Genomic DNA, 24,359 nt, shown 5'->3' with positions numbered 1-24,359 from the left:
GAAAAAAAATAGTGATCAAAATCCGACAATTAACATGGTCTGGGAATTATTCCAGTCAAGTTTTTTTTTTTTTTGAAAAAATACACTCTATCAATCGCCTCTAAATAGGTATCAGGCAATAGATTAGTGGAAAAGTATTATAATTAAGGTGTCAACTAAAATATAAAATTTAATTTTCAAATTTTATAGAATTTCGGACGTTTTATATAGTATAGTGAGTGATATTTGGCTTACCTATATATAACTAAGTATACCTAAATATAACGGCTTCACCCGAGTATAGTTATTTGTGGCAAATCTTATAATATAGTACTCAAAAATATATTCTTCCTCAAACATGTTAATTTTAAAGCAGAAGTTGTGATTAACAAAACCAAGTCAATATGAGAACTAAACGTATTGTTCAATATAGTTATTTCAAATACAATAGACCATACTTGGTTAAAATAAGTTATGAAACAATAAATGAACAATGCGCAAAATTGGTAAATACTAAAAACTTTTCGAGTTTAACATGTACCAATTGTATATAATATGATGCTTTAGTACTACATATATATATTATGACATGGGTACGTACGTGGTATATTTAATTTTAATGATAAATGTATGAACTGTTAAAAAATGTTACACACTTACACATAAGTAAAAATGTATTAATACCAATATTGATTTCAATTAAAATTGTAATATATATTTTAATAACATAAGCATAATACTATTGTACTTAAGTATGTTTGTTATACAGCCTACGAATCCATTGAATGTGGTACTTAACTTCTGTCAGAACTGTGATTGAATTATTTCTATTTGGATCCTTGATACTCACTATTCCGGTTAAATAATATGAATCGGAGTGTAAAAAGCATAGGCCGGCGCCACTATATATCCCCTACCCACTACTTGACCTGAAACTAAAAATATTTAATTCAGAACACTTAAATAATAATCATATGACAGTATTATTGGGCAGTCGGTACAATATAGATTATAGATATACCTTATTAATTACAAATGATGTACAAGATCACAAAGACTATATTTATATAAAGAACACAATAAAAAATATTTCCATATAATATATTTATATATAAAACACATAGGAAAATTAAATACCACGAACTATATATTATTATGTGATATGCTACACACACGCTCTGATGCAACACATAAATAATACTCCACGTCTCCACGCCCTTTCAATTATAAATTACACATGAAAAGTACGACATTATAAGTATATGCGATATAGTACCTAGCACATATGGAACATAATATGGTTTGATACTATGAAAGTATAATATAAAGTGGTGTCTTCAACACACATCTACACTGCAGACCACAACCCATGATTGGGATTTAAGGTAAAACTGTAAAAGTAATTGTTAGACGATAACTCAATACATTTCAAACCATAATATATTATTATTGGTTACATAACTGCGAATTAAAATAATATAGTGTGATAATCAAATCAATTATATTACATAGACATACTCTAACACTAACACAAGGATATACACTATACAGCCAAGTAGCAGCAGGGGTCGTAAGACCATATTTTCTTCTCCAAAAGACGCTGACAAATCCTCTCGCCATCGTAAAGTCTTTACACCATGAACATTGTGTTATTATTAACTAATTTCAATCGATTGAAATTTGAGCGTTAAAGATTAAATTGTCGTAGATTATTGCTATTATATCTGATTCAATGACAACTTAAAAAAAAACTAAATATCTTTAGATCATAATACATATTATATGATTCGATGCGGTCTTACAATAGCAACGACACTAAAACGATAATCTTATGCCATTCTATAATATTATACCTCACCATAATTCAACAGTGCCAGCGAGATCACCTTTTTGATATTATGGAACATTAATTTGTAAAATTCGAAGCAAATACGTTATACTTGTAGGAAGTGTTATTCAAAAAAATCAATGGGTACAACAAAGAGGCGTCCAACGTTCGCTACCTACCTAAATAGTTTATTTGAACATCTTTAGAAATGTATTGTGTATTTTTATACTAATGTAGTAATGTCTAATTTATTGTAAAATGTGATTCATTATATTTAATACAAATTAAGTTAATCTTCATTTAAATAAGTGTCTAGCTTCAATATTTGATGTTTAATAATTTTAAGTTTAGTTTGTTAATAAAATCAATAATTTCATATTATTAGTATTTAAACATTGTATTACCCAATGCAGAACCGGCACAAAACTTATCAACAGTCACATATGGTTGAAATCCATTTGTATACATATTCTGGCAAGCACTATGGTTGATGTATGGTACATATGCTTCTAATAAAATAGGACTAAAAATGCCTTTTTCAGTTTCTCCCCAACCAACAATCTGTAAAAGTATAGAACGGTCTGTTGTTGAGTTGTATAATGTACAATTATAATTAACCTATGATATTAATTAATGTTTATGATTGTTGGGATTATGAATAGTGCTATGTCAAAAAACTTCAGTATTTTACACGAGGTTACTTGCAAATTATTTTAAGTTATATATTTATGAAAATTTCATTATTTATAGCTAAGAATTGATAATTCAAATTATAGTCTATTATATGCAGTTCAAACTTTTTATAAATCATTTTATGTATTATCAATTTTAAAGCCACTAAAAAAAAAAAACGAGTGTGTGGGCTCCACCATTACACTCTGGGGAAGTAAAACTTATTTCATAAGTATTGGGGCCCGTAAAATTATAAATTAATTAGGGAGAAAGTGAGAAGAATCAATACAATAAAAACAAACGTGCACGCCGCCGCCGCCGCCGCCGCCGTGCATGGCTTACAAATTAAATAAATAAATAAACGTGTCATTTCATTTTTCCTGTCGTATCATTTTTAGATACGATTTTTTTTCCACCCCCACCTCAAGAAAGAAGTTTAACTTCAAATATTTTAAATGTAAAATATACCGAAAATTCTTAAAAATATATTTAAATACAGTGTTTCTCGTGTTCAAATTTGAACAAAATTATATATTTAATCGAAAACTAAAGATATTAGTTACAATCGTCTCCAATAAGAATCGTATATCGTATAGACTAATATAATATCATTCATTATAAATTTAACACCATAATTACAGTAACCTATTTGCGGTATCCACACGCCCAAATTTTTCGGTTATGTATTTAACATACCAATAATAATTATGCATACTTTAAGAGACAATTTCACGGTAATTTCTCTTTACATATAGATGGACAATGATTTATAGTAATAAGTACGGTAATTATCATCATGCAGTTATATAAATCACAATTTTATTTATTTAAATAATACTACAAACAAACCTTCCCTTGATCTCCATTGGCTACATTATATTTACCATTCCAATCGATACAAACAGGTGCTACACCATTACTAAAAGAAACTCTGTTTTGTAAAACAATAATAGCTATATCTTCAGCATGAAACCCAAGTGGTCCATAATAACCTTCATTCAGGTGAACCGTTTCTACCTGCACAATTCGTTTTAATTTATTATATAGGATATCATATAAATAATTGGTAGACTTTGAATTATTGTTAACTTACATTAATCATTTGTGTAAAGTCATTGTCAATAACTGTAAAATTTCTTGCATATTTTCCAACAGCGATTTTGTATAGACCATCGTTTATTGATATTTTCCTAGATAACATACCTTTTTGCCAAAAACAATGAGCCGCTAAAAACGTTTTTAATTAATTAGTTCTTACTTAAATACATTTTACAACAAATTTACCAGAAACGACTAATTTTGGAGAAATGATTGATCCTCCACAAATCAAGTCATGATTAGATTTTTTTTTATTTAATTGATATATTCCAACATTCCAAGGTGCTGTTCCAACAGTTGCATTTTCAACGTTTTTGGTTAATACATGGTTTTTGATAATATATACTCTTCCGCAATCTAAAATAATATTTTTGCATGTAAATATCAACGATAAAAAAATATACAACTGACATAATAATGACTGTTTGAAAATGTACGCGATTATGCATAAACAATAAATTATTATATGTCTTCCTACATTTTATTACAATACCAAAAAGCATTTGGGTACAGTAGACAGTAACTGTAAAACTTAAATAAATTACAAAAAAATATGTATAAATAATATATAAATAGGTACATTTGAGACTTATGTTTATATGACAAAAAATAAAATTACTTGGATTGCATCTATATAATTGTTTATTCCACATGCCATTTGACTGACAAAGCAATTCAAGTGGAGTCTCATCTTGTCCATTTGGTGCATTATACGTTGACTTACATGATAGTGTTGCTATTGTATCGGGTATCAATAAATTTGAACAATTAGCATACTGACCATTGTGACTACATTTAATATCTAAACTATCTGATTCTAGAGGTGGACACATTTCTATATACGTACAAAATAGTATTATATCACATTTTGGACATTTAGGTATATATGAATAAATGATTATCATTACGGCATCCGAATTACCATACAATACTTACTGAAACACAATTTCTCAAAATTGGATAACCATTTTCCTTTTCCAAGACAAATCCTAAAACCATAGTATACCTTATGATATCCAATTTCACAATTTTCAATAATAGTTTGATTATGATTAATTAATGTCCCGTGAGATAAAATTTCATTAGAACCTTCATAAGAATATACAACTCCTTCGACAGTTGGTAAAACGCATGAATTCGCTATAAACTGTCAACACCTTAAAGTTAAAATTATACCAATACAAAATATATATATGCGTACATGTTTGTTTAAAACTACACGAATCCATTGAACATGGTATTTAATGTCAGTAAATCCTATAACTGTATCGTTTTTTAAATTATTGGAGATACTCAGAATCCCAGTTATATAATAAGATTTTAAGTGTAAGAAGCTTATGCCTGATCCGGCATTTTCATTAAGCATTCTTTGTCCTGAAACAAGAGATATTTTAAACATAAGACAATAATTAAACATATTACTTTTGTTGGGTAGTGGGTGCTTAGGTGGAAATCCGTTAAACTTTTTGGGTGGCGGGAGGAGTATTTTTATTTAATTTTATTTATTTATACATTAACGACATTTCTACCATTTTTTTATGGGTTTCTTTTTCCTGTATACACGATAAGTAGTTTTAAAGGTCCTTCAATTTTCTGAATGATAAGTGAATCTGGTTGGGGCATTTGAGAAGTAAAAATCGAAAATTTCTAGAAGTATTGGTTTTCAAAATTGCCGGGAGATACAAAAATAAAATTAAGCAAAAATGTGAAAAATTATTTTTGCAAAACCAGGTTTTGATAAAATCGATATTTTTTTATGGTACAACTCATAGGAATAACCTTTTTTAATTTCAAGTTACACCAAATATATTTTATATTAGCGTTTTCTATTGACCACACAATTTTCAAAATATTTTGACTAAAATTAATGATAGCAATTAGCAAGTGGCTCATATAGATTGCCTAAAACTAGTTTTGCATAAAAATCATCGTATTTTACTTTCGAGCTTAAAATATCAACTATAGATCCAACCATCAAGAATCTCCATAAAATTAAAAATCTAAGTATTTTTAATGCTTCATAATAAATTATTATACACAAAAAAAACCACAAATTACTGTAAAATCAAAATTCCATCACTACGATCAGAATTTAAATTTGTATTACCTAATTTATTATGGGTACAAAATTTATCAAAAGTCACAAATTGATTAAATCCGTCTATATTCATTTTTCGACAAGTACTATGGTCGATGAAAGGTAAAGATGATTCTAATAGAACACTAGTTGTTCTTGTGCCATTCTTCGAGCCTCCAAGAACAACCTGTAAAAGTATGAAAAAAGTTTTTAGTATTAATTTATAATATAGGTAAATATTAGTATCTCGTTGTGTATGGTGTCGGTAGTAAATTCAATTGTATTTTTCAAATGTCTGACTAATCATGGTTTTTAATTTTGGAAATGGGTCGAATATGAAAAAAAAAAGTGTTTAGGAATTTTACAAAACTTTTTTATTTTGGGTGCCATAATGTAATGACATGGCACTTGCGACGACAACAAATATACTTGCGAGGTGCTCATGTGAGGTATTATGGATTTTCAAAGAGGTAATGCAGCCCACTTTGTTTATATTACACAGGGCATATTATTAATATTGCAGAGCTCAACTTGAAAGAAATTTGAAGTAGATTTTTTTAATATTGAATGTTCCTCAGAGCAAAGTGGTGATGTAAATTAACTTAAAATTTACTTATTTACAACTTTCCAATTTTGAACAAAATATACTGTGCGAATTGTAAAATTTTTAATATAATTTGTTGAGATTAACAGTTGTTTTTCGGAATTTATTCTTAGTTCATAGATTTGAAGCTATCAATAAAATGTGTGAACTTGGGTGAAAAAATTAACCATAAGGTCCTGCTACTTTTTAGAAACTAAACCAGATAGGTAATCAATTATAAATTACATATTATATATTTCCAAAAACTACAAACTATATAGCACAACATATTTACCTTTCCTTCATCTCCATTCCTTATATGGTATATACTATACCAATCGATACAAACAGGTGCAATATTATTATTAAAAGAAACTTTGTTCGCTAATATAATAATAGCGATATCTTCAGCATATAACCCATTAAAATCAAGATAACTGTCTTTTATGTAAAACGTTTCCACCTTTATAATTGTTATAATTTATATTTTAAACTCATACAAATTGTTTGTATACTTTGAGTTATCAATGACTTACTTCCATTATTTGTGTAAAATCATTGTCAACCATTGTTATGATATTTCTATTATAATTTCCAACAACAACAATGACTGGACGATCGATTATTGATATTTGATTAGACAGACCTCTTTGCACAAAACATTGAGCCGCTAAAAACGTTATTTAATTAATTATCATTCCTTCTTAAATGCATTGTACAACGATTTTACCAGAAATTACTACGTTTGGGGCAATAATTGATCCTGTACATGTCAAGTTATATTTGGAATTGTCTTTATTTAATTGGAATATTCCGACCTTCCAAGGTAACGTACCAACAATTGATTTTTTATCATTATCGATCAACTCATCGTTATTGACATACACTCTACCGCAACCTACAATAATAATATATTAGATACAATAGATGTATGTAATCATAGACCTTAGACAAGCAATGCATGAATGGAAAGCGTAACACCATAGAGGGTGCTTTATGATTACTCGGTTACTCAATATGTTTTTAACGCGTTTGTCATATAGGTACAGTTCAGAGTTCTGGTTGAGTAATTAGTATAAGCCATAAGGTATATGTATGTAATATACTAATATAAGAAGCTCCATACTTAGATTAATATGCGTAAATTTGGTATTTATCAGTTATCACACAAATATATTATAAAAAATATTAAATTTCATATTATAGCTATTATTTTATACTTGTGGTCATATTCGTTCCATACTCATATCGAGCACACAACTCTTTGGTCTCGTCTGAACCATCTGAACAATCCTTACGACCATCACAAACCCACGACCATTCGATACATGGTCCACTTGAACAAAAAAACTTATCATCTGTGTCTCTAAAATTGTATTAAGTGCAAAAAAATATTATTTAATACAATTTCTACAAGTATAATCAAACTGAAAAAAAGATAGGGTTTTGATCTTCCTGATCATAATGTGTAAACATAATATATTATCATATATTTATTTATTAATTCTTATTTATTCTTTAGGACTCTAAGCCCCATTTAACACTATTTTTTCCTCCACTTATAGTTACATAATATTTATTTATACTATAGTCACCAACACTGAGCAAGATGATACGGCCTGTCGTCTTTCGAGTTTTCTGTCGCACAAAATGCCAGATTCTGGAACAATACATTATTATTCATTAAATACGTAAACAATATATTTTATTGGATTAAGATTATTATTGATTATACTCAGTCTTGTAAAAGATACTTTTAAAAAGTATTCAAGTACAGATACAGATACTTATTTTCAAAAGTAGTCAAAATACCTATCTGAATACTTGAAAAAAAAAGTATTTGAGTATACAAATACAAATACTTTTAAATACTTTTTTTTTAAATGTGTTTTACCTTTTTACCCTGGCCTAATGAGTAATGACTTTATAGATAAATTGAATCATTATTAAACTGAATTAATTTTTTATTTTAGCACTATCTAGTTTTAAATGTTAAAAAATACAATAAAATCAGCACGATACAAATGGCGTATTGATACTTGATGCTTTTAAGTTTTAACTAGTACACAAACCATAGTTTAGTCGAAGGGGGGCCGTTCTTACAATGTCCGGTTAAAGTTAACCGACACTTAGCCGGACATTGTAATGGCTCTAAAGGCCTAAAATGGTTACAAATGTAAAATTTTATTCAATCATATTCTGCGATAATGCAAGGACGGATTACTTGGAGTAACCGAATGCGAGTTGCGTGTATAATGTCTATAATTCGAGTAAAGGTATTTCAAATAGCGAAATTTTATTAGGAAATCAACGGACGTATACATTCAATTAAATTATAGACCACTAAAAATATTACAATATATTAAACCAAAATACAACGATGAACGATATATAAATAAAAATGTTGTACAATTTCAAATTTGTATTATTTAATTTAACTTTGGCGTCACTGTAAATAAATTAAGAGGAAAAAAGTATTAAAAAATAGTATTTAATTTTAAATACAGATACTCTCAAAAAAGTATTCAAATACTGTGCCCAAATACTTTTTTCAAATGTATTTAGAATACGTATTTGAGTACTTAAAAAGTATTTGAATACTTTTACTCAAGTACTTTACAAGACTGATTATACTGTATTTTCAGTATTGAACTCAGCATTTCAGTTGTAGCCCATAAGCGCGAAATATGACCCAAACGCAACCTAAAAATGCAAAACAGAATTACCTTTTTAATAACCCATAAGCGCAAATCAATTTTATAAAAAAATGTATTTTATTAAAATCGTAGTTATTATTAATTTTTAAATAAGCATTTACAGTGATATTGAAATTAGTTCAAAAAATCAGTAAAAAATAAATATTAGAATTTTGAGTATTATTTTAAATTAGTTAAAAAATTATTATGAATAAATAAATTAATATATTAAACTACCTAATATAATAATGAGTAGATACTTTAAAATTAAATTTGAAATTTAAAGCCCACTGTCTTCAAGTATTCCAATCTGGTAATTTTTTTTTCTTTATAGAAGGTCCAAGTTTTTGATGACTTCAATTTTGCGATACGTAGTTTTTCGACCATTTGACTGTAATTTTAACTTCTACTTGGTGTTCTTTAATCACTTTAATAAAACTATAAATAGATGGGTGGGGTTATAAAATTGAACCTTCAAATGCCTGTGATATGATTCTGGACCATTGGTAGTCCTTGGCTCGTCCGAAGGTGGCTCAGCCCTTTTGTGTAAGTTAAAGTAAATGACATTATAATAATACATTTTTGAAGACTTATAATTTTAATTTTAGCGAAAACCGGACACATACGCACACGTGACACGATCGTATCACAGACACCAACTGATATAGGTGGATATCTGGTATACGATTTAAAACATTTCACTCGAATTTCAATTAAAAATAAAATAATGTATCAGGTAATACAATTTATTTTTGCACTTTTATCCCACTACCAAGGTACAAAAGCGCAAATTCGTTTTGCGCTTTTGAGTTATCGAATAATAAGGTCGATTTGCGCTTTTGGGTTTCACCGGGCATTTCCGTTTGAATTTTTTACGGGATTCGATTAAATAGTAATACAATATTATAAGAATAATTGCTGGTCAGTCAAACATCATCCGCTCACTATGGATCAAATGACAAGTGAGAAGAACAAAATTCTTTGGGTAATTGATGGTTAAAAATTTTGTTTCCACAAATTATTAAGGTCCGATTTGCAGAGATGAAGATGTACTAAAACGTCGTGTAAGTCTTTTATAAAAAATAATAATGATACTGAAATAATTGAACGCAAAATCAATCATAATCATGAAAAACTTGAAACGCCTATTCTAAATAGACAAAAAGTGAGTAATACTTTAAAAAGAAAAGCTATAGTTAATGTGTGGGATAGACCATGTAAATTAATTCACAATGAGCTACGCAAAGAAGACGTGAAAACACTAACTTCTTTCACCGCTTAACACTACGTTTCTTGTATTCGTGATAATATGTATATATAAACTGGTATAAACTACCAAAATCTATTTTATATGTACATGAAATAATTGAAAATCTACCAATCTGCATATCAAACCGAGGGGAAAATATGACATTTTTTATTGATCGTCAAAATAATATTATTGGATTTTCCTGTTCTACGAATTTAGAATTATTGGCTACATCAGAAATTTGGTTCATTGATGGCAAGTTTAAGATTGCTCCGAAATTTTTTTACCAAATGTTCACAATACACACTATTAAAAATGAACAGTATATATCATAATTATTTATATTATTGCCAAATAAAAGACAAGAATCATATTTCGTAGCTTTCGAACATATAAAAAAATATTTTGTTGATTTAAATGTAAAACGTAGGTATTCTCATGGATTTCGAAATACCAATTCGAATTTATAAAAACTGTGTCGTTTAAATTTTTGTCTAATGTGTAATATTATTAAAATAATTCATACTTTTTATTTATATTAATTAGACAAAACAACATTAATTATTATTGTAGGTTAGCTTAACTTTTTTACTATATTAAATGATGAATATTCATACGAAATTAAGAACATTATAATTTTGGACGGGAGGTACTCTCATTTTTCATGTAAAGTATAATGCATATAAATATATAATACACCTTTAATATTGAAATATTATATTATAATATTTTGTGTAGTTTTGACTAATGTGTAATATTATTAAAATAATTTGTACTTTTTTAATTATTTATATTTTATACTTTTTATTTATATTAATTAGACGAAATAACATTAATTATTATTGTAGGTTAGCACTTAGCAGTTAGCTTAACTTTTTAGTTAAAATAATTTGATCTGAAAAAAAAACATAGGGACGCAATTCGTGTAACCTCAAAAAAATTGAGGGACGCAACTCGTGTAACCTAAAAAAAACTTGGGGACACAATTCAGTATTTGAGACACAATTGTAGCCATATGATCGACATCTATTCTGATGGAAAAGTGAATCTAAATGGTACTTTTGGGAGGTGAAAATTGAAAATTCCTAGAAGTTTAAGAAAGCGTCATAAAAACAAAAAAAAAGTGAAAAAATGGTAATTTTTACGTAAAACTAATTTTTTAATTAATGTTCGGTTTAAATAAACTTTTCTTTTTTTTTGTTATTAAGAATACAGATGGACACTGGGAGCGCTGTCGACGCCTATCGTACTGATGGTTGGGCGGGTTCCCCCCTACGTGGAGTCGGGAGATTGTATGTATTTTCCTGACATTTCGCATACATTTTGCTTTAAGTGAAGTAAATTTGAATGTATTTGATAATATTAGTAGAAATTATAGTTACCAACGTGGCAACGTATACAGTTCGCTAATAAAGCGTATAAAGTTTTGATACCAAAATTAATTTATAATAAAAAGTTACAAATAACCAATATAAAACTATATCTATACATCCCGAATTGGAAGGTACGAATTGTTTCCACCAGAGCGCGTTTTGTTAATCTGCTTCCCCAATAGGTAAAAAACATGTGAAATATTCTATTGCGTTTTTAATCTTAACTATCAAAATTTAAACATTTATGAATTTCCAACTGAAAATATAATAGGTACTACTGAAATAGTAATACTAGATGAAATTATTATTATCGGGTACCTTTTTTCTTCGCCTAACATATACTTTGATGCACCTAAAATTATTTGCTTATTTCTTATTATGCGGTACTAGTTAGTAATTATGTCATACGAATTACGAAGACACGAAATGATTTTATATTATATTAATTTTTAAATGTTGTTTTAATAAAGAGATATAATATCATTTAATGTCATATTAAAACATTATTTACTATTAATTGTTATTACATTGTTAACAGTGATATTACGTACCGAAAAATAAACATGAATATATGAACCAGGTGTACGCCACCTTCATTGTCAGTGGTGAGCTGAGATTAAAACAATTGTATTTAAAAATATAAATAATAAATTTGTATACATAAACTATATCAAATTAATGTCACTATACACCAAATAATATTTTATCGTACATTTTCTAACATATGTAAAGATATATTAAAATATACTATAACATTAATGTAGTATATTTTATTAAAAACTGACAATATCTTAATCCAATATCTTTATTGGATTAAATCATTTTTTACTTCATAAGCTAACACTACATAAGACACGACACCAATAATATAACTTTACAAAACTAGTATTCTAGACACATAATATCGGGTCTCCTGAAAATATATACTACTCTCTATATTCTACTATATGTATATAATCTACTATCTCACGATGCTGGTACGTATTTGGTTCAATGTTATGTAGGTACCTACTATATACCAGCTATATAAGATCGCTTTATCAAGCGAAGGACAAATTACGTGGATAGGTGGTACCTAATGAACAAATTAATAAGTTGCTAACTTGTTTTGAAATTTATTATATCGGTCCTACTACTACACATCCACTATCAATATTATATTATGTGGTATCTACTATCTATAACAGTTTGGAATCGATGTATAGTTTATACTCCATATTGTGTACAATAACTACTACACAATGATATCCATTATCCACAATATCGAACGAAAAATGTTTGTAATAGTAAATTTTATAAGTATTAAATACGTATTCTATTTAATTACCATAATATAGAAAATATAGTATATCGATATAATATTGAGAAGATACTCGTACCAAAGGGCATCTCTCGGCGGTTTGCGTACCTAACGGGATATAATCATATAGCAGATTATAAATATTATTTAGAATTTTGTTATATGTTGATCTTAAAATAAAATATTTTGTTAAACAGCAAATACTGTTCTCTTTTATATCTGTTATATATTAGGTCAGTATTTTTGGTCATCGTTTTATTAATTATTTTAACAGACCCCCTTTGAAAGTATCAGTGATGAACATCTATTTTCCCTGCAACTTACACTTAACATAACTGACATGAGATACGTATATCATATTGTCTTACATTGTATAGAGTTTGTGTACAAAAAAAAATGTATACAATTAAAATAAATGACCAACAACTGTTGTACGTAATTTTTATTCCAATCTTTATTTCAAGGTGGTAGTGATTAACTATTGAATTACAAACTTGTTTGAAAATTGTTTATATTGATCCTAATACTACGTTAAATACAACTTAAGGTTTTTTGACGTACCTGTAGATATTAAATACGTGTACTACTGGTTATCCAGATTATGTAGGATAATACATATGCATAAACATATTATAAACTATTTTTGTTTAAATTCAAATTTATAGTCATAATTTTATATTGCTTGTATATTTTATTGTATCATATTATAAAAAGGATGTAACCCATACAAGGTATTCCTAAATATCAATAAATTGTGTCTATACACAATTTAGGATCAATTTATTTTTAATTTATACAGTAACTTCTAAATAATCTGCTTTATTCACCATATCGAACGAACAATCTAACTATATAAATGTGAAAGGAAAATCTCCCTACAGGCTAAACTCTTGAACTACATATCAGATCTTCTTGATTTTTTTTTAACGAAATAGTATATAACGGAGAAAGTTTTTATGAAAGAAAACTTTAGGAAAATTCACCGAAAAAGTAGGATATCTGGATGTCAAAAATACAACAGTGGTGACATCTGTCCAGAAAAAAAATAAACTAATTAATAAAAAATGTAGTTTATTGTTGCAGATTAAAATAATAATAGTGTAATATACCTATATTGGTTGCTATTGGTTAATCGGGCATGTTTGTTGATTTATATTATTAATTTTTGTCAATACATATATACTTAAATAAAAATGAATGTTTGTGGGTAGATTAGACCTCTGGTAAGAAGATAGGCTTATTTAAAAATAGTTAATTTGGTTTTTTTTTCCATCTGATTTTAGCACGGTTATGTTAGGTTAGGATTTTGTATTAATAGATTATATTAATCCAATATAAGTGGAGTACGACAAACTTGATATATCTTTGATACTTTAGAGTTAAATCATACACTTACCACTTACGTATATAAACAACTTAATGCCCGCGATCTACCTACGGTAGATCGCCTACCCGATAATATAGGTACTGCGAATCAGAATTTTTATTCCGGGCATCGGAAAATTTAAGATACAGTTTGAATACCATACACCAAAATATATTAAATAACGAATTGAACAAAGTTTGAGTCATATAGAGTTGATACATTTAACGGGCAACAAAGCGCACGGGATCAGCTAGTATAATATATAACTGAAAATTGTAAAGGTATAAAGATAAACTATATTTATTTAGTTACCATATACTTTTATACGTATCGTGGCTTAAGAATATTTGGGTGGTTCGCGTCCTGGATTATAGTAGACACATATTATATATTTATATTTAGCATTTTGTAATACTTTGATCTTAAAATATTATACTACCTATAATAGGGTATTCAGTATTGCATTTATAGATACGATTGCTTTTAATTTCATATTGCTTATAAAAATTACTATTTACATAAACATCGATAACTGTTCACTTTTTTAGTGTCGGTTATTATATCAGTATTTCTACTGTAAATTTGTTTAAACACAAAATTGTTATTAATATTCATACGAAGCGAATCGCCTTAAACAAGCAATTTATCATTATTATTCAATAATTTTTTTTATCTGTACAAAAAATATATTCATCTTCAAACATGTTAATTTTGAAGTAGAAATTGTCAATAACAAAACCAAATCAATATAATAACTAAACAATACAATTGGTAAATAGTAATATTAAGACTAATACATAGTTATTTCAAATACAATGGACAATACAATATAATACATAAATTAATTATGGAACAATGAATGAACAAGCAAAATTAGTATATATATACTAAAACTGTTCAAATTTACTATGTGTCAATTATTAAATATAATAAAATACTTCAGTAAGTACCTATGATTTATAACATACATACCAATTTTGTTTAATTTTAATGAAATTGTATGAACGGTTGAGAGTTTTTACACATAACTAAGTATAAACTTATTAATACAAATATTGATTTCAATTACGATTGAAATAAATTATTTTAATACTTAACATTAAAATACCTAATCTCATTGGACTTAGATATGTTCGTTATACAATCCACGAATCCATTGAATGTGATACATAAGTTCTGTAAAAACTGCGATTGAATTATTTGTATTTGGATCCTTTATACTCACTACTCCAGTCAAAAAATATGAATCATAGTGTAAAAAGCTTAATCCTGCACCGCTATCACCTTTACCTACTCCTTGTCCTGAAACAAAAAATATTTAATAAATAATACCTAATTTAAATAAAACTTTTGTTATTGAGTAGTGGGTACAATACAAATTTACCTTATCAATTACAAATTATATATACGTACTATATTGCGAGGATAATAAGCTAGTTGAATTTGTGATTAAATCTTCTATAGTCGATAATTCAATGAATTTTAAACTATAATTGTCATTAAATATTTAATTGCGAAATAAAATTATATAGTGTGATTATAAAATCTTCAATGAATCACTCAACAACTACTTCCAAAAAAATTGTATACTAAGGTTACTAACATTACTCATTATTTATTAGCCAATTGGTGCTGACGTATATGGTATAGACGGTCATTTACATTATAATATAATAAATATAATTTATTATATCAGGCATAATAATATAATGATATTATATGTATGGTATAATCTATTTTAGCCACATATTGTATGAAGTCACCAACATAGATAGGAGTATAGGACCCATGAATCATATTTTTCTGTAGTGACAAAATATATTGATAATCAGAACGGCGAACGACTATAAACGGATATAAATTGGAGTATTATAATATGTTAATAATATTATATTTTAATTTAATAAAAGTATTACTGATCATTAACACCATTATCAATCGTATTATAATTTATTTTCATGCAATCTTTTGGCGTTTGACAATTTAAGTTAAAATTGTAGAAGGGTGAGTATTTAATGAGTTAATAACAACTTTTCTTATAAATCTGCATTCTAACCTTATGTACGGCCGATGAAGTCTACAAAGAATGGAACTTAAACCATACTCTTATGCCGTTGTATATTCGTACCCCACGTCCCCACCATAAATCAAAATTGCCACCAAATTACCTTTTGGATATTAAGGATCAATATAACTTATAATGTAGGTACGAAGTAAATTAGTTGTAGTCTAGCGCATGGGTTCTACAAAATGGACCAACGTACACTCGCTATATGTACAGTTTGTTTTCTTGATTTATAGGAATACACTTTGTATTCTTAAACAAATTACAATTATTGTAAAATGTAATTCATTAATTTAATAAACACTTAGATAATCTTCATATTTAAAAATATATACCATCAACATTTAATGTTTTAAAAATTTAAGTCAAGTTGGTTCAACAAATCGATAATTCCATGGTATTGATGTTTATATATTTTATTACCCGATGCAGAACCGGCACAAAATTTATCAGCGGTTACAAATGATTCAAATCCGTCAGTATACATATTCCGGCAAGAACTATGGTCAATGTATGATAAAGATGCTTCTAATAAAATAGGACTTGAAATTCCTTTTTCAGTTTTTCCCCAACCAACAATCTGTAAACGTATATAAAAGAGTTGTATAATGTACAATTATAATTAACGTATAATATTAATCACTTTTTAGGTGAGGATTGAAATGTGTATAATTAGTAAAATAAATTCTGAATGATTGAAGATTTTAAATTTTGGAATTTGATGAAATATAAAATTAGAATAATGTTTAGTGATATTTTGATTTGTATTTTAAGATTTTATATTAAATTCTCAGCGGAGCGATGAGTGTATTGATAGTTGATACTATATTGATGTACCTGTGTGTTTTTTTACTGGTTGTAAACATTTTTTACAGTAGAAATAATGTTTTGATTTCTGATTCACCATTTTTTTGATGAACGAGTGCCAAGTTTTCTAGTTGGTAATTTAGATAAGTAAATTTGGAAAATGCACAATAGTTTTAAAAATCTATAGGAAAATCAAAGTTAAGGAATGACGGAAATAGACAAGTATACAAAAACGAGTAACGATGATTACCGTGATGGCATATGAATTAACTTTGTTCCAAAGGTTTGAACTAACGTTTGGTATCAAATAATTTCGTAAACCCATCTTCTAGTAGCTATTTTGATTCTGAATCATTTTATTTTTGATTTTGATTTTTTGTAGCCAAATTCGATGTACTTAGATTGGTTTTGAAGACCTTCGCAGATTCCGCATTAAAGCACTAATTTTTACATGTTTACTCATTGCACCTGGTATAGTATTTACTAGTTTATATTCACTATAGGCGATAAATACAAAAACGGATATTCAAATGAGATGTTATTTTAAAGTTGTTATCACGTAAAATCATTTTATTGTACTAGATAGTAGATAAGACCAAACTCTTCCAAGGCAATCCGTATGATATAAATGAATAACATTTTTGGAATATAGTATAAGTAACCTGTTGTAATAATATTGGGTTTATTAATTAATAAAGCATTCTCAGGACTGTATCGCCTGTATCGCCTGTATCGCCATCAGAAGTGGTTGCGCTATCAGTACCAAGTAAAATCATATTAGATAATCACATGAAAGTAATGACAGATTATATGGCATTTTCTAAATCAATATCAATTGTTAAATGCTAGACTTACAAGAATTTCATTTAAAAATATATCATATCTCAGGTGAGAAGAATGTGGGGATATATACACTAACCAGATATCCACAGAGTATACAGGACAATGAACAGAAAAATCAAATTTAAATTTAAATAAAAAATCTATTGTTGTTTGAATACAGCTAAAAACTACAGAAGCGATTAGGTCAACTTCAAGATCTGCAACGGCTAGATATCAAACTGAGCAAGATAATCAACCAAATACAAAATAAACCATATATTCACAATTTATAAAGGTTTATTGTTTTCTATTGGAAGGAACAATAAATATCGAACCATGATCCCAGAACTCATGATCACATAGTTAATAAAAGAAACTCATGAGCCGTTTAGTTATGATGTTGGGGCCATCACATGTTACGTTCTAACAGTTATACCAACTAATTATTTGTTTCTACCAACTTAATAATATGTACTATGAAATAAAAAAGTTCACTAAAGCTTGTGACCTGTTTCAAAAGAGCAAGATTAGTACTCAGGCGGTTAGGTGACCAACAATATCCCTGATACCGGAGAGACCCCGACACATAATATCATTAGATTTGCTGGAACGGCTTATGCCTACAATGGCTGTGATACAAATTGTAGAATAATAAATCGATGATGATTAATAAACTATTATAATTAGGTGTGATGCACCGGTTTACCCTGAGTGCGATAAGGATAATAAGCGATGCTGGGATCAGTAGGTATGCTATAAATACAATAGAAAGAAAAAGGTTTGATCTTGCACAACTCTGTAAAACCACTAATCGCACAGATTGACAATGACGATAAACTATGAACTTTAAATTATTAACAGGTACACAAACACAAACACAAGAAACACGTGCAACCCACAGATGATAAAGAATCAAATCAACCCTAAAGTTGGAAAATTATTTAAATGGGTGAACGAATTATGAACCTGATGGATATTTACCACATTTATGGTTGAAAAAAAATTAGAGGCAAAAATGGTTAGAGGATGACAATGACAATAAAATGCAGCATAGAAGGGAACAATAAAGAGCATATGAAACAGTTTTAAAGTTTTAAAGTATTAGATGTTGCTGGTGCCATGAACCAGTGAGCAAAACAGAAAGAAAGAAAGTTTAAGCTTAACATTTTAACGGCCAAAAATGACTTAATGACTTGAAGTATGGAACGAACTTACAGTGAGTAGTAAAAGAATAAAAACATTGAATATTTGGTGACGCTGAGATTAAAATAATGTTACGAGTTGAGACAAATATATATTATTACTAGCTGATCCCGTGCACTCCGTTTCCCGTAAAAAATTGCAAATCTTAAAAAAATTATGATTGTTCAACTCCTTTTGGATGTAACTCGCTGGCCGCAGCAGTAGGTGCAACTATTCCACCTTGGTAGGCAATGTTCAATAATTTGATTTGGTGTTATCTATCGTACCTGATCTGCCCAAATAACCAATGGAAACCAATAATAAATTAATACTAATTTCTACTGTAGACGCTGTAACCAATGGCAACTATTTATAAAATAAATAAAAATACAATTTCCAATTTCCATAAACCTTGAACCTCAAGATCCTTGTTTGAGCACCTCTTTGAAATGCAAATTTCGGAAAATCCTTTCTTATTGCACGGTGAAAATATGAGAAGAACCTCTATTCCAAATTTCAAGTTCGTACGTTGCGTAGTTTTTGATTTATAGCGATCAGTGACCAAGTGGTATTTGGATTTTATATGTATAGATAATCAAACAATTACCTAATGAACGAAGCCCAACCAAAAAACTGTAGACAGTAACAACAGCAGGTGGTATCAGAGTTATCGCGTTTTAAACTGATCATCACAGGGAACGCAAACGAACAATATAGCAAGATTGTCGGGAGCATTTTGAATTTTGATATGACAAGAACACCGATATTTATGCGTATTTCAGTAGAGAATCTAACGGTACAGCGCATTTATGATATGTGCTCTTTATATACAGACTGACAATTAGGGTCAATTGTGATAGGTACAGTAATTAACAGTAAAATAAATGACAATTTTATTATTAAATACTACTACAAACCAACCTTTCCTTGATCTCCATTTACTACATTGTATTTACCATTCCAATCGATACAAACAGGTGCAACACCATTACTAAAAGGAACTCTGTTTTGTAACACAATAATAGCTATATCTTCAGCATGATACCCAGTAGGTCCATAATAACCATCTTTCAGGTGAATCATTTCCACCTGTACAATTAATTTAGTTCATATTATATATATCATACCAATGTGTTTTTAGTATTTTGAATTGTTAATAACTTACATTAATTATTTGTGTAAAGTCATTATCAATAACTGAAAAATCTCTAGTATATTTTCCAACAGCAATTTTGTATATACCATCGTTAATTGATATTTTCATAGACAGCATAACTTTTTTCCAAAAACAATGAGCCGCTAAAAAGGTTTATACTTAATTCATTCTTGCTTAAACATTTTTACAATGATTTTACCAGAAATTACTAAATTTGGAGAAATAATTGATCCTCCACAAATCAAGTTAAAATTGGAATTTTTTTTATTTAATTGATATATTCCAACATTCCAAGGTGCCGTTCCAACAAGTGCTTTTTCACCATTTTCTATCAATACTTGGTTTTGGATGTATACTCTACCGCAATCTAAAATAATATTTGAATACTAATATAGATAAAATTATTCATGAAATATAACACCCTGATTAGAAGAAAACATAATTAAAGGTTTAAAAATATACAGAAAATAATTATTAATTCTTCCTTAATGTTATCATTTATAATACAAACAAAACATTTGGATACCGTAAAAGTTAAATAAATTAGTGAAATGTATATAAGTTAGAGACGTATGTTAATATGATAGAAAATACAATTACATGGATTGCATGTATATAGTTGTTTATTCCACGTTCCATTAGACTGACAAAGTAATTCAAGCGGAGTCTTATCTTGTCCATTGGGTGCAATATATGTTTGTTTACATGATGGTTTTGCTACTGTATCGGGTATCGATAAACGTGAACAATTCGTATACTTACCACTATAAGTACATTTAATATCTAAACTATTTGATACTAGAGGTGGACACATTTCTATAAATATAAATAAATAATAATTATACTATTAATATACAAACAAAATAAAAATTATTACAATATTTGATTGGAATACTTACTGAAACACAATTTCTTAAAATTGGTTAACCATTTTCCTTTTCCCAGACAAATCCTAATACTATTGGTATAAGCCTTATGATACCCAACTTCACAGTTCTCAATAACAGAAATATGATGATAAATTAATGTCCCGTGAGATAAAATGTTATTAGAACCTTCATAAGTGTATACAACTCCTTCGACGGTTGGTAAAATGCATGAATTTACTATAAACTGTCAAAATCTTAAATGTTAAGAGGACGTCACACCCGCATTTGTTGTCTCCGTTTTACAAGTGCATAACATAGCACATTTACGCTCAGCTTCGTCAGTTTAAAAATTAGAGTGAATTTACGTATTATGAAACTTGATGGTAAGAATATTATCTATGTTTGTATGTTGGTTTTTTACGATAGCTCAATTTATTAGCAAGTTATACGTATACAATATACCGTAAATTAAAAATGCTCATAACTCACTTAAAAATTGAACTATCGTAAAAAAAACCCACATACAAACACAGATAATCTTCTTACCATCAAGTTTCATAATAGGTCGATTCACTCTAATTGATAAGCTAACGGCATAAAACATGAACTGCTGAGCGTACATTTGCTATGTTACGCGTTTGTAAGACGGAGACAACAAATGCGGGTGTGGCGTCCTCTTAAGTATATATTCTTTCTAAAATATCATATTTTTAATTTTATTAGAAAAAACAAGCCAATATAATAAACCTAAAATTAACACTATTCCAATAAAATATATATATACGTACATATTTGTTGAAAATTCCACGAATCCAATGAACATGGTATTTTATATCTGTAAAAACTAAGACTGTATCATTTATTAAATCATTTCGCGATAAACCTGTGACTGTATCGTTTTTCCCAATATGCTTCAAACTCATTATCCCGGTTAAATAATAAGAATTAAAGTGTAAAAAGCTTATCCCTGATCCGGCATCTTCAGGCAATACTTTTTGTCCTGAAACATGAGATATTTTATACGTAAGACACAAACCAAACATATTATTATTATTGGGTATTGGGTGCATAGGTGTAAGTCCGTTAAACTTTCCTGGAGGGGGGATGGTAACATTTTATATTTATTTTTATTTATTTAAAAATTATATCCATTCGGCTTTTTGACCAATAGAGTTTGAGAAACAGTAGAATGGGCAACGTAACTGTCATGTTAACCTTTAAACTTATTATCCATAAAAGAAAATTGTGGTCTTGGGACAAGTGGTTATTAGTTAAAGATATGATTCTTATTATGGGGATATTCTTGACGAAGTTGGGACGACTCACTAGCAAATGAATGGGGTTCTTGAAGCCTAGTGTTACGTGTAGCACGAAAACAACGCTCTAGAATGCGTAGAGACATCAATCTGCCTTTCAATTATTCTCTGGGTAAAATTAACACAAAAAAAAATGAGGCATTTTGATCATTATTTGACACTGGGTAACTCAATAATATTATTATGCCTGTGATCATGATAAGGATGGGCAATATATTATGTGGTAACCCAGAAAATAATATTAAATTTTGCAATTAGCCAATATGGCTTACATACCAACCACATCCCGTGAGTGGTATTCGTTATAAAAGTAACTTTATCTACAATTATAGATAATATATTAGACGTGTAGTTTAAAGTAATAATTCTAAAAAATCAAAAGTTAAAAATTATAGAAAATGGTTTCAAATATACCTAATATAAAATATATAAAATATTATCATAATATACAGACATTGAAAATCTAAAAATTTGGTGAAAATCTCATATATCTATGGTTATTCTTTTTTTTAGGTCACGTTAAAAAACAATACTCATATTGTCTAAAACTGGTTTTGCATCCTCATACTTATTACAATTTTTTTTTCAATTATTAAGAAAAGTACTAGAATATTTTACTTATGACTCTCAAAGTATCAACTAGATTCAATCTATCAAAAATTTCCACCAAAGTTAAAAATTAACACTTCTGCTGCTACAAAATTATACACAAAAAATCACTACTTTCATCGCTACAATCTGAATCTAAATTTATAATACCCAATTTATTATAGGTACAAAACTTATCAAACGTCACAAATTGATTAAATCCGTCTGTATTTATTTTTCGACAAGTACTATGATCGATGTATGGTAATGTCGATTCAAATGTAACATCAACTTTTTTGCCATTCTCCGATTTCCAAACAACAATCTGTAAAATTATGAAAAAAATATATAATGTATAATAACTATACTAATGGTAGAAAATTAATATACCGTTATGTAATTGTCGGTAATGAATTCAATTGTATTTTTAAATAAAATCTGACTAATCAAAGTTTTAATTTTGGAGATGAGTCGAAAATAAAATAAGGGATTTTCAAAAATGTCTATTCTGGGTGCCAATGTAATCCCTAGCACTTGCGATGACAACAAATATGGTGCAGACCTCATACGAGATATTAGGGCTGTGCAAAAAGGCAATGCGTATCCCAATTTGTTCATATACCTATTACAACATAAAAATTGATAATATTGCATATCTCAATATGAATGTAATTTCAAGTTGGTTTTTTAAACTTGTACGTTCTTCAGAGAAAAGTTTTGTTGTAAATTAACTTAAAGGAGATATATTCAAAAAAACTTTCCCATGTGCAGAAGTGTGCAGAAGTCATTAAACTACGCAATGATGCTAGATTAGGAATGCTACAATACCCAACTCAGCCAAATGTGGAGTTACATGTTAAAAAGAGGAAAGAAGCGCATAAGGTGCTAAGACAGGAAAAAAGGAAAATGGAAAAGGAAAAGATTGAAAAATTGGAAAGTTATAGATACAACCCTAAAGAATTCTTTAGGCAGTGTAAATCCTTAAAAAACGGATTCAAGCCAACAACGCAATTCGTATTAAATGGAGAAGGGGTACTATTGTCAAATAGTAAAGATAAAGCAGAGGAGTTTCGGAAGTACTTTGACCAACTTCTGAATAGCGAACCCAACTTAAACCAAGGAGAAGATGACGAAGAATGGGGGGAACCCACAAACAACAACTTGAGAAATGAAGAATTAGAACCAAACAGAGCAGAAATAGAATCAATTATTAAATCACTTAAAAATAATAAGGCTGCTGGAGAGGACCGAATTTGCGCAGAATTACTAAAGCTTGAGGCCCAAGCCTAACGGATGGGATATTTAATCTTATATCTATGATATGGCGTAAGAA

General features: G+C 28.4%; 3 protein-coding genes across 5 annotated transcripts in view; all 3 read right to left on the bottom strand.

Moving 5' to 3' along the window:
• Window positions 1-635: 635 nt before the first annotated feature.
• LOC100160377 lies at window positions 636-12,533 on the bottom strand. 3 transcript variants are annotated; one of them, XM_016806379.2, is made up of 15 exons: window positions 12,107-12,533; window positions 7,837-7,897; window positions 7,458-7,603; window positions 6,968-7,135; window positions 6,774-6,907; window positions 6,533-6,700; window positions 5,685-5,841; window positions 4,779-4,951; window positions 4,514-4,724; window positions 4,197-4,412; window positions 3,764-3,934; window positions 3,573-3,706; window positions 3,329-3,496; window positions 2,212-2,368; window positions 636-914 (listed from the first exon to the last, which is right to left on the bottom strand). In XM_016806379.2, exons 1-15 carry the CDS (start codon window positions 12,150-12,152, stop codon window positions 838-840), a joined length of 2,187 nt encoding a protein of 728 aa, XP_016661868.1. In that variant the 5' UTR covers window positions 12,153-12,533; the 3' UTR covers window positions 636-837. The 3 variants fall into 3 exon arrangements, with proteins under 3 accessions (XP_016661868.1, XP_016661869.1, XP_016661870.1); XM_016806380.2 differs by lacking the exon at window positions 6,533-6,700 and having other exon boundaries at window positions 12,107-12,532; XM_016806381.2 differs by lacking the exon at window positions 12,107-12,533 and having other exon boundaries at window positions 7,833-7,897.
• Window positions 12,534-14,829: 2,296 nt separating this feature from the next.
• The window catches only part of LOC100569548 (limulus clotting factor C-like), a 21,230-nt gene continuing 11,700 nt past the window's right edge, over window positions 14,830-24,359 (bottom strand). The window contains exons 9-16 of the mRNA XM_003246094.4: window positions 21,911-22,122; window positions 21,153-21,366; window positions 20,854-21,069; window positions 20,453-20,620; window positions 20,263-20,396; window positions 20,019-20,186; window positions 16,710-16,866; window positions 14,830-15,523 (exon numbers count right to left, since the gene is read on the bottom strand). Coding sequence (XP_003246142.3) covers window positions 15,345-15,523; window positions 16,710-16,866; window positions 20,019-20,186; window positions 20,263-20,396; window positions 20,453-20,620; window positions 20,854-21,069; window positions 21,153-21,366; window positions 21,911-22,122 — 1,448 coding nt within the window. The 3' untranslated portion in view covers window positions 14,830-15,344. The remainder of the gene's footprint in view (window positions 15,524-16,709; window positions 16,867-20,018; window positions 20,187-20,262; window positions 20,397-20,452; window positions 20,621-20,853; window positions 21,070-21,152; window positions 21,367-21,910; window positions 22,123-24,359) is intronic.
• On the bottom strand, window positions 22,861-24,296 carry LOC107884408. The gene is made up of 2 exons (XM_016806383.2): window positions 23,417-24,296; window positions 22,861-23,351 (listed from the first exon to the last, which is right to left on the bottom strand). Exons 1-2 carry the CDS (start codon window positions 23,678-23,680, stop codon window positions 23,133-23,135), a joined length of 483 nt encoding a protein of 160 aa, XP_016661872.1. The 5' UTR covers window positions 23,681-24,296; the 3' UTR covers window positions 22,861-23,132.

This window comes from Acyrthosiphon pisum, chromosome A1, assembly GCF_005508785.2.
Source record: "Acyrthosiphon pisum isolate AL4f chromosome A1, pea_aphid_22Mar2018_4r6ur, whole genome shotgun sequence".
Classification (NCBI taxonomy): Eukaryota; Metazoa; Arthropoda; class Insecta; order Hemiptera; family Aphididae; genus Acyrthosiphon; species Acyrthosiphon pisum.
The sequence above is the reverse complement of the archived record's forward strand: the minus strand, read 5'-3'. Positions and strand labels throughout refer to the sequence as shown.

What these genes read in the sequence shown, in the direction of transcription:
- LOC107884408 (XM_016806383.2), bottom strand. Translation starts at nt 23,680, where the DNA reads ATGCAATATTATCAATTTTTATGTTGTAATAGGTATATGAACAAATTG. An exon ending in TTACCGACAATTACATAACG is followed by an intron (nt 23,352 to 23,416) that starts GTATATTAATTT and finishes ATAATTTTACAG; the next exon opens with ATTGTTGTTTGGAAATCGGA.
- LOC100160377 (XM_016806379.2), bottom strand. Translation starts at nt 12,152, where the DNA reads ATGAAGGTGGCGTACACCTGGTTCATATATTCATGTTTATTTTTCG. An exon ending in ATTATATAGATGCAATCCAA is followed by an intron (nt 3,935 to 4,196) that starts GTAATTTTATTT and finishes ATATTATTTTAG; the next exon opens with ATTGCGGAAGAGTATATATT. An exon ending in CCAATGGAGATCAAGGGAAG is followed by an intron (nt 2,369 to 3,328) that starts GTTTGTTTGTAG and finishes ATACTTTTACAG; the next exon opens with ATTGTTGGTTGGGGAGAAAC.